The 11,696-nt window shown below is 36.8% G+C and overlaps 1 protein-coding gene across 2 annotated transcripts in view; it reads left to right on the top strand.

The window, feature by feature from the left end:
* The first annotated feature begins 1,684 nt into the window (after window positions 1–1,684).
* Window positions 1,685–11,696, top strand: part of LOC145998496 (prostatic acid phosphatase-like) — a 58,790-nt gene continuing 48,778 nt past the window's right edge. For both annotated transcript variants that reach the window (XM_083134917.1, XM_083134916.1), the window contains exons 1-2: window positions 1,685–1,739; window positions 2,329–2,601. In XM_083134917.1, the coding sequence (XP_082991043.1) occupies window positions 2,503–2,601 (99 nt within the window). In that variant the 5' untranslated portion in view covers window positions 1,685–1,739; window positions 2,329–2,502. The remainder of the gene's footprint in view (window positions 1,740–2,328; window positions 2,602–11,696) is intronic.

Raw genomic sequence — 11,696 nt, 5'->3', positions numbered from 1 at the left:
ATTTTTGCACTGGAAGTTACAAGATACTTGTTTTACACAGTAACAAGTGACTGTGCTGTCGCTTTCACGACTCATGCCAAGTTCACGGGACGAGCAGAAGCCCTGCCTGGACGCATTTGTAAGTGATGACGTCAGAGGACCTCGTATATTTGGAGAGGACGTTTTCAAATCGGTGACGTAGGAGGTGAATTTCAGCGGTGTTTGAAGGCGTGTTTATCGAGAACCAAAACGAATATTGCCGAGATATTTTGCACATGTCATGTTTGTGTCATTATCCGTAAAATTAATGGATTTAAAACGTTTTTCATGTCAAAGTGAAAATGTCCGTTCTCTCCGAGACGATTACATAAACAAGAGAGAATGATCATTAGGGTCTTCCTGATTCTTTCGTTTGCCACTTGAGTGTTGTAATTCACTGTTGTATCAATAATAATGGTGAGATCGGTCGTATCTGTTATTGCAATAAAATGGGTTCTCATTTAAATCTTACACGAATAGCACTTACCAAAATATATTACTTTTTTTTAAAAAATGTCCAGAAATGCTGAATAATCAAAAATAAGCGAATTCTAACCGCAAATATTTTTAGTTCCATTTTTAAATTATCAGGAACTGAGATAAATGAAATCACGTGGAAACAATTACATTGTTTTCCATTCATGTGAGCATTTCCTAGCTCTCGTCTTCTTCAGTTTCGTTCATACTACCAGTATCGTTGAATTCTTTCGTAAAAACACTGAAATATTGCAGTACGTCCCTTTTCAGCTTAATCCGATACTATAGCAAAGAAAAAACTATCGAATGCTGCTTACAGAAGGGGAAAGTTATAAGGTCACAGAGGAACAAACTATAGAAACAAGAGACACTTCACAGCACACAACTGACAATTGCAAACTGTCAGCAATAGGAAGAAATATTCCTCCCAGAGGCTTATCTTCCCGTTTCTGGGAAATCCACCCCTCTTCCGATGTGTGTATATCGCTTTGGAATTCAGGTCTATCAAACGAAAGATGAAACATACGATAAACCTTGAAATTCCTGGCATCTGGCTGGAACCTACCGACTGATCACCGCCAGCAGATAAATTTAGTACAACAACTTTCTCTTTTCCTCTTCATCTGTTGTTTGCAAGAATTGATGTCTCAAAGAATGGGTTTTTATATCACAGCAGAAACTAAATTCCGGCTCACTTTGAGTCCAAAATCGCCAATAATTTATGACACTTACATAACAAGTTAATTGTCGCAAAGTAACTGTTAACTGTTAAAACGTTACTTCTATCGTAAAAAAGTAACTCAGTTACAGTTACTCACTTTTAAAAGTAACTAGTTGCAGTTACAGTTTCTCAAAAAGTAACTGTTACTTGTAACTAGTTACTTCCAAACACTGTCAGTCTGAATCAAGGTCACGGAAACACCCTGAATATTGATTAATAATCTCCAAGTAATGGAACAGGAAATTTAATAAATAGCATCCTTGTAACTACCTAATCTGAACTTTGCGTTAGTGTAACAGCAAAAAAACTGGCAATCGTGATTAATGCCCATAAAACAAACTGGTCGTAATCATGAAATCTCGCTTGTGAAATAGATCGTTTGTTTCTTTGGTTTTAATAGGAACAATTTTATGAGTAAATAACTCCCGGAAATGTTATTCTTATCTCAGTTACGAATTTATTGCGTACGAAAGATTGAAATAAAGTAGAGGGAACAGAAAAGTTCAACTTCTAAACAATTTCTGTAAGTAGTATCCACAATTCTTTGTTTTTTTACTCAGCATATACGATGTAAACCTGCGTAAAATTAAAATATGCAATTTCATTGTGTTACTATGGTCAGAACATATCAAAACTTTAGTACTCTAAGTTCTCCACAATTGACAACGACATGGTATCTATTCTATTGAAAGATTAATGCTTAAAACGTAAAAATTGGTTTGCATGTTTCAATTAAAATTGCAAATATATTTAAATAATAATTAAGATTCCGAATTGAATTGTTTCTGATGGTGAGGAAAGAAATGATGCTACAAAATTTTGTCTAATGGTAATTAAAATTAAATTTGGCTAGACTTCAAAGCGTGGATATTCTAAATTTAGCACGAGACGAAGCCTAGCTTCCTTGCTTTAGACGATTTCACGAAAATCCTTTCATCCTTGCATCCACAGAAGTCCTAGTTGGAAACAGAGTTGTCAAATTTAGCTCTTTCGTCACGTTACAATTTTTCAAGTTAACAATTTAAGTGTCGTAAAGTAACGGTAAAAGTAATTATTGATAACGTTACTTCTATTACAAACAGTAACTGATCCTTCCAAACACTTGTTTTCAGGCATTGAACTGTATCCAGACACACTCTTTTAATCATTCGCAGTAAGGAAAGCTTCAATTATTAATTAACAACCAGTATTTTAATGACAATATTCTCATTGTTTTTTAATGAACCGAACGACAGCCACACACTAGCTATCTTCTCTCCAGAAAGACATCATCTCCATAGGAAAAGATGAAAAGAAGACCAAATTGGTCACGTGTCTTCATCACTTTGCTTTACTCATTGACATTCAACACAGCTGCGGACAAAAGTCTTATCTTGGTTCAAATAGTAAGTATAGATTATATAAGTAGCACAGACTTTTGTTATGAGCATCTTGTACATGCGTGCTAGGGGTGTGCGGGATCCCGAAAAATCGGGACTGGGATCGGGGGAAAAAAATTCCCGTCCTGATCCCGACTTCGGGAAATGACTTCCCGACTTTTCGGGATCCCGAGCAGTCGGGAAATACCGAATGCTCATTTTAAAAAGTCGTTAATTCTCGACGTTTTCTACATTGTAAATGTCTGGAACTTATCGGAACTTGTTCGTTTTTGTACCGGAAATGGAAAACAATCACTTAAGGTGGAAATGACGTGAAGAATTCGATAAATTTCGAACATTTCCCGTCCCGAAAATTTCCAGACTTTGTCGGGAAATTGAGGATTTTCCCATCCCGAATGTCGGGATTTAAAAAAAATTGCCGTCCAGATCCCGTCCCGACCCAAAAAATTCTGTCCCGCACACCCCTAATGCGTGCACTATAGTCCAGGGGCATATGTCAATATTTCTATAGTCCGTGGGTTTTTGAATGAAGGGAATATATGACTACCGGTAATATGTTGCTCTAGTGTGGTACACAATAACGTACTACCAGGTGTTTTGCCCGCAATTGTGGCAGAAGGCCTGTGTGACGTCATAAATCCAAGATGGCCACCCCTTCATGCACTAACTAAGAAATTCCATCATAACTCCTTTAGTAGTGGTTTTGGAAAACTTTTTATAGATACATGTCTTGTTCAGAATTGAAAATGGAACAAAATTGATTCTTACAGTTTTTTCATATCTCGCACTGTCATGGAGATATATCTAGTGAAACTATTTCGTGCCCTTTTCTGCAAGGATTCTATGCATATTGTACACTTTACTTGACATTCTGGCATATTCTGGGTTTTACACGAAGGGAAGACATGTGTATGGAGGATGCTTTCATTTGGAGGCATGTATTCATGTATTACAATGTGTCAGAGACCATAAATGACTTCCCAAATCTAAGATGGCTGCCTTGGAGGTTCTACACATGATATACTGTTTATATCCTGATTTAGAGTTCGAATATCAGATTTTTCCACAGGCATTTTTGTTAATAATTAAAAAGTGAAAAATATTATTATAATTTTTATAACTACAGTAGTGTCCAAAAGTTAAGAATAACTAAGATATGAGAAAATGTTTTATTAATAAAGTGACAGAACTGCATAAAACATAGTGAAAATGAATCAAAACGTTATATGAATAGAGTAGAATGCATAAATTAACAATTGTTTTTTTGTGCAAAGACACATGCAAAAATTAAGAAAATAGAAGACCAAAAAAAGAGGTTGGTATAGGGTGAAGTTACCCCTAAGAGGTACAAAAACCTTGCAATGACGTAACACGCTATTTACAAGGTGGTTCACGTTCAAGAGTTCTATAGGTAGCTGGTTCCATGAAAAGGAGTGCGGACCTCTGGAAATATCTTTGGTGGAGGATCGCGAGCTAACTCGTCCCCTTAAGACACTACAGGATTTATGTCTGGGGACCTTGGTGGCCAGTCCATGCTGTGGATTAATTTAACTTCAAGAAAGTCATCCACCAATTTGGTTCGATGCCCACATGTATTATCATCTTTTCATCCTTTGCTACCTTCATTTGGTGCAAAGGTACATAAACCTTAATCTTAAAACTCAGCTAGCTTATCTACAGGGTAGGGTTCTTTGTAGACAACGAAACCAGACAGGATGCCTTCCAATGGAGACGTTTAAACGAATATATTATTTAAACACAGGATACATGGAGTAAGAATTTTACATGATAAGCTACATTCTTCTATAATTTTCTCGTTACAATCAATTTTCATCTCAATATTCTTTTTATTATTTATTTTCTTTATTTGGATATTCTTCTATATGTACTTCCTTCGTAGTGGGCAGATCTGGATCGGGACTTCCTTCTCAATGGGCGGTCTGGACTTCCTTCTCAATGGGCGGTCTGGACTTCCCTCTTAATGGACGTTCTGGGTCGGGACTTCCTTCTTATCTTCTTTGTAAACTTCCCTCTGGATTTCAATTTATTTAGGTTTTGACTATTTAACGAATGCCTTTATCCTTTTCCAACTTTTTCCTCCAAGCTTTGGGAATAATACTAATATCCTCCCTTGGGGCTTCGATCGGAACGCGCCACCATTAACTAGGTACAACAGAGTGTATACTTGGTGCCGCCGATTGACATGCACATCCAAGTAGGTGCTACAGTTAAACTGCGCAACCAAAAAGTGCTGTGGGGCGTCGATCGGAACGCGCTCGCCACTGATGTAAACAAAATTTCCGCTACGGGAATATTAAATCAACCAAACATATGGAATATCTGTTCAAAGACACAAACTTGTATCAGTGCTTTGACTTCCTTAATTTTCATATTAACTTACATGTGATCATTGATTTGATTTATAAGATATATATATTAATTTACTTCTTTCATATTTATTTTTTGTCTTCTTATAATATATTCTATTGTTTTTCATCTTTCCAATTTGTTCTGTTCTTATTTATAATTATTCATATATATTATGCCAATTCTTAACCTTGCACGCCTGGTGCTGCCATCTCTATTCGTCTTTGGCAAACTATTCACATTACTTGGTCCTATTGGGTACGTAACACAATATTCCCCCCGTTGGCCATAAAAAAATTGTCGTAATATATATATATATATATATATATATATATATATATATATATATATATGCAGATACATTTTTTTTTCAAATTATATATGTACAAGTCTATTATTTCTTCTTGACGCTTTCTTTCTTCTCTTCTGTACAATTATATCTTCTAATGTTATCTAAATTCTCTCTCCTTTCTACATCTGTTTTTATGTGCTTTAGAAGAACTGTATTTCTAAAAGTACTTATCACTTCGTATGGGCCTTCATATATGAAAAATAGCTTTTTGATAGCTTTCTCTGAAGCTTTGCTCACCGGATGTGTTTTACAAAACGCCAAATCTCCTTTCTTGATATCTATTTTCTTAACCTTCTTCTTGTCCTTTGTTTTTCTTCTATTTCTCTTTTTATACAGCTCTGATATAACTTTCTTCATTTCGCTCTTTTGCCCCATCATATCTGGCCACTCCAATTCTTCAATTGTTCATCTCATGCAAGTCTGCTCGTCTAACCTTCTCCAATATAGTCTTTACCTGACAATGTCCTGCCAAAAAAGTAATTTTCATTTCACCCTTTTCTTCTTTCAGCAATCTCTCTACAGATTATCAGTTAGCTCAGATTTTTCCGTTTCAAAGAACTCTCTCTCTCTTCTCTAAGTTGGCCATCTAAGTGTTTCTATCAGCTACAACAATTCTTCACATCAGCCTTAATTTCATATCAGCATGTATCTAGATATATTTATTTTGTGTAATTACAACCCATTCTCGGAATACAACCGATTTTCATTATCTTCTGGGATTACAACCCATTTTCATTTGCACTTTTCTAAATACACGATGACTTTTAATCGTCTAAGCTTACAAAGAATCTATTTTACTGATACTATACGATCTTCTTTCATATTGTCTTCTCCTTTTTCCTGAGAGTTTTCTTCATAATTAACTTCCTTCTGTGCCTAACTGTTTTATCTTCTTCGTTCTTCTGTTCGTACAATTGAAAGTTGATTTCCACTTTCCATATTACTTTCTTTGGCTTCTCCTTTTACAGGTTTGATCTTTCACTATCAGTCTCATTGTTCAATCGAGTGGTGACATAAATTAGCAGTTATCATTCTTTCTTAATATATCACTTGCAGAATAGATTTTCCTCCAACAATGACTATCATATCTATATATCTTCTTACAGGAACTAACATTAAAGAACTAAAATTTTCTTCTTTCAAATAGTTGCCCAAACCAATAATTCCACGAATTTTTCTTCTGATGAACTGGAACTTCTTCATAGAACTTTAATGATTTTAGAAACGTACGCTTGCCAGTCTGTAAATCATAACATCTCTTTCCTTTGCACTATTCGGTCTTATTTGTTCCTTCCGATTCTTTCAGATACTCGTCGTTTGTCAATATCTTGTTTTCTTTTTCTCTTCCCCTTTTTCTTCTCTTTCTTCTATTTTCCTTTCTATTCTTCTGAAGATTCTTCTTCCTCCTCTTCCAACTTTCTTCTAATAAAGAAATTACTTTCAATTCTCTCTTCTTCCAATCTAGTTTCTGCCAAGACTTCTTCTGTTCTAGATCTTCATCAAATGCATGCTCTCCTTGTCTTTTCCGTCTCGTCTTCTTCTTCCTTCTCTTTGGCGAAGTAGAATCAAAATCCGTTTGATCTATGTCGACCCTTCTTAGCATATTATTAACTTTCTTCAGGTTCTTTTCTATTTTTAATTTTTTTCTCTTCTTCTTCTTCCATGTCTTTACGTAAATATATCTAAATTTCATTTTACTTTTCTTTCTTCTTTGTTTACATCTTCTGCTCGGCTTACGCTTATTTTCTTCCTCCGTCAGAGACTTGTCACCGGAACTTTCTTCTTTTATCTTCATTTCGACATTGATCTCTTCATCATTACAATGACAACTAAATTTTTCCTCCCTTGCTATTCCTCTTTCTTCTTCTTCTATTTTCTTATCTGTCTCTTCTTTGTTTACTTCGCTTAACTTTATAGCTTCTTCTTCTATCTTGTTTTCGTTTTCTTCTATTCTGGAAACATCTACTTCTGTCTTGCTTTCATTTTCTTCTGTTCTTGAAACAGCTAATTCTATTTGAGATTTATTTTCAATCAGCTTTTCCTCCAAATTTTCGTTTCTTTGTTTATTTTCCTCTCTGAGATTCGAAACCTCCTCTTCTATTCTTCTATTTGTATCTAAACTCGTACTCTCGATCGACAGCATTGTTCCTTCTATTATTCTCTCCCTTTTGTCAAACAATCTCAACATCCTTCTGTGGTGCTCTTCTAACTTTTCTTTCACTTCCTTGTTATTTTCATTTATCTGCATTGCCAGCTTTTGGAACATTTCCATCAAGTTTATTTCTTCTGTCTTCTTCTGCTTTTCTTTTAGCTTTTCCTTCTTGCATTCCTTACATGTATAATCTTCTTCCCTTTTACTTATTGCTATGTATTTCTCCTTTCTTATTCCTTCGCACGTCCAATGTTTCATTTCCTTACATGTGACACAGAAAATAATTTCTTCCTTGTTTCCTTCCTCTCCGCAACAAATGAAAGTTTCCCTTTTTTCTCCGTCTTCCTTCATTGTAGCTTCTCCATTCTCATTTCCATCTTTATCCTTTTCCTCCATTTTCAATTATTCTTTCTCTCTTCGCTGTCTGGTTCCTAATTCTCTAGCCCCAAAAGTTGGTCGCCATTTATTTAATGCTACCTTCATTTGGTGCAAAGGTACATAAACCTTAATCTTAAAACTCAGCTAGCTTATCTACAGGGTAGGGTTCTTTGTAGACAACGAAACCAGACAGGATGCCTTCCAATGGAGACGTTTAAACGAATATATTATTTAAACACAGGATACATGGAGTAAGAATTTTACATGATAAGCTACATTCTTCTATAATTTTCTCGTTACAATCAATTTTCATCTCAATATTCTTTTTATTATTTATTTTCTTTATTTGGATATTCTTCTATATGTACTTCCTTCGTAGTGGGCAGATCTGGATCGGGACTTCCTTCTCAATGGGCGGTCTGGACTTCCTTCTCAATGGGCGGTCTGGACTTCCCTCTTAATGGACGTTCTGGGTCGGGACTTCCTTCTTATCTTCTTTGTAAACTTCCCTCTGGATTTCAATTTATTTAGGTTTTGACTATTTAACGAATGCCTTTATCCTTTTCCAACTTTTTCCTCCAAGCTTTGGGAATAATACTAATATCCTCCCTTGGGGCTTCGATCGGAACGCGCCACCATTAACTAGGTACAACAGAGTGTATACTTGGTGCCGCCGATTGACATGCGCATCCAAGTAGGTGCTACAGTTAAACTGCGCAACCAAAAAGTGCTGTGGGGCGTCGATCGGAACGCGCTCGCCACTGATGTAAACAAAATTTCCGCTACGGGAATGGTAAATCAACCAAACATATGGAATATCTGTTCAAAGACACAAACTTGTATCAGTGCTTTGACTTCCTTAATTTTCATATTAACTTACATGTGATCATTGATTTGATTTATAAGATATATATATTAATTTACTTCTTTCATATTTATTTTTTGTCTTCTTATAATATATTCTATTGTTTTTCATCTTTCCAATTTGCTTTGTTCTTATTTATAATTATTCATATATATTATGCCAATTCTTAACCTTGCACGCCTGGTGCTGCCATCTCTATTCGTCTTTGGCAAACTATTCACATTACTTGGTCCTATTGGGTACGTAACACCTTGAAGTTGAAGTCTGAGCCGACTGCGTCTCTGAAAAGTCGCACATGTTGAAGTACCTCGGGGCAGTAAGAGTACCTCCAGCAGAGACGTGCAGCTCTGTACGTCCATTGAGCATGATGTCATCCGATACCAGTATTCCATCTCGACCAAACTGATCTCTTTCCATGATATTCCTTGGATTAAATCGTGATCGAGGTTTTCTCCAAATAAATGTGCAACGGAAATCATTTTGAAAACTGAATCTGAATTGATCTGTGAAAGAGCACGTTTCTCCGTTCAGGGTTCAATTTCGATGATGCTGACTCCACTGTAAGCGGACCCTTCTGTGCACTGGATCAAGTGGGACACACATATAGACCAGCTCTCCTGAGTCTTCGATACACAGTTTGGCGAGAGAAACTCTAACTCCTGGGGTGACTGCAAGCTCTGAGGGCAGTTGTCTTGCAGGAATCGTCCGGTTTTGTCTTGCAGTTAAAGCCATATATCGGCCCTGTTGTGGCGCTGCTACTCGTTGACAACCTTGTCCTGGCCTACCATGAACATCTACTGTGTCTTGGAACTGTCACCTAAGCCAGAAAATGACCGTGGCACAGTAAACGCTGCCGTGACTTCAGTCTGTGTTTGACCTGCTTCCAGACGTCTGATGATTCTTCGCTGACGTCTTTGTGCCATGTTCTTTCTGTACATTGAACACTTTACCAACAGATTGTCCTCCGATCCCAATCAGCGTTCGATACAGAATGAGGAACTCTTGTTCTGATATGTTGTGTTTTGTTTACCTTTCAATCAAGGGCCTATTTGACACTAGCAGAACTGTTGCCTATGCGCGTAAGGTGAGTTACACTCCTTGATGATTATTGATGGTGATCGTGCAGGTCTCCTCCTTTCATTTTTCTACTTTTGTCCACTACCGTATTTTGGTAAAGGAGTGATGACGTCGCCTGTGACTTCCTCATTCAATGTTCTCTGGAGCTCTAGGCAGAGTGTCAATATGACAGGAATGATCTTCTTGTCATCCTCGTTTTCTCTTTTCCAATTAACAGCCTATTGAGATGGGTAGTTTTGTTTGATGCTTTTCTGCTTTTATTTGACTCCAATACTTGGAAATAACTCCTGATAAAAAGTGTGAGGGTAACTTTAGTTGGAGTAAGAAGTGAGACTTGAACATCCCTTTTCGCAAACAGATACCATGGTAATTTGCCGAAATATTTGATTTTGGTGTCATGAAAATCCTGTCATCATATTCGGTGTGTAAGAGACGCCCAAATATCAACCCCACTTCCACGAAGTACACCATGGACTTCATTTTGCAGACTACCATTGCTCTGACGTCTAGGGCCTCCCCGATGGCACAGTGGTATCGTCGTCGCCTTGTATTCAAGGGGTCCCGAGTTCTTCATCTGTTGGAGGCACATATAGCGGTTCAGATCCCACTTCAAATTGTAGGTTCAGACCCAATTAGCCTTACTGTGCATAAAGTGGACTTAAATAAAACACCAAATCAATCAATCAATAAATGCTCTAGCGTCTGGACCCATGAGGTCCTTTCATCTATTTCATCTTCTTTGAAATTAGCCAAAAGTATCAGAAACAAGAAGTAAAATACATCAATTCATTCTTTCATTCTGTCATCTTGTTCATCGAATCCAGGAGAACTAAGATTTGCATGAGATTGAAGCACATCATCCTCTGCACCAACAAATGCTTTCAACAACCACTTTTTTGCCTTCTTTGAAAGTACAAACACAAACTCGGATACCATTAATAGATAGTGTGAATGCTGCCGCCGAAGTGACCCCCACACCTTTTACCAGGAGGAGTTACTTCCAAGTTTTAGAGTGAAATAAAAGCAGAAAAGAAACATCCAAATTTACCCAGCCCAATAGGCTGTTGAATGGAGAAAGAAGAAAATGAGGATGACAAAAAGATCATTCTTGTTATATTCACACTACTTAGAACTTCAGAGAAGATTACAGTTGATATGTGATTGCGGAAAGAGGATGCCTCTGAAAAAATCTGATAAACGAACTCTAAATCAGGTTATGGACAGTATTTCTTGTGTAGAACCTCCAAGACGGGCATCTTGGATTTCAGACGTCACGTATGGTCTCTGACACATTGTAATACATGATTGCATGCCTCCAAATGAAAGCATCCTCCATACACATGTCTTCCCTTTGTGTAAAAACCCAAGAAACTTACAAATGGTCAAAATTACTCGTAAAGGAATTAAGGATATAAGGTCGTTCTTGTTTGTTAATGTCTGCAGTGGCAGCCATATTGGATGTATGATGTCACACAGCGAACACGCCACAATAGTAGGCATCAACAAAATATCACAGGCAGAAATTTTCCCCCTTTATATGCCAGAATGTCAAGTAAAGTGTAAAATATGCATAGAATCCTTGCAGAAAAGGGCACGAAATAGTTTCACTAAAATATATCTCCATAACAGTGCGAGATATGAAAAAACTGTATGAATCAATTTTGTTCCATTTTCAATTCTGAACAAGACATGTATCTATAAAAAGTTTTCCAAAAAAACTATTAAAGGAGTTATGATGGAATTTCTTAGTGCATGAAGCGGTGGCCATCTTGGATTTATGACGTCACACAGGCCTTCTGCCACAATTGCGGGCAAAACACCTGGTAGTACATTATTGTGTACCACACTAGCAACATATTACCGGTAGCCATATATTCCCTTCATTCAAAAACCCACAGGATTACAAATGC

The sequence above is a fragment of the Lepisma saccharinum genome, chromosome 14, assembly GCF_977018435.1.
Source record: "Lepisma saccharinum chromosome 14, izLepSacc3.1, whole genome shotgun sequence".
In the NCBI taxonomy this organism is placed as follows: Eukaryota; Metazoa; Arthropoda; class Insecta; order Zygentoma; family Lepismatidae; genus Lepisma; species Lepisma saccharinum.
The sequence above is the reverse complement of the archived record's forward strand: the minus strand, read 5'-3'. Positions and strand labels throughout refer to the sequence as shown.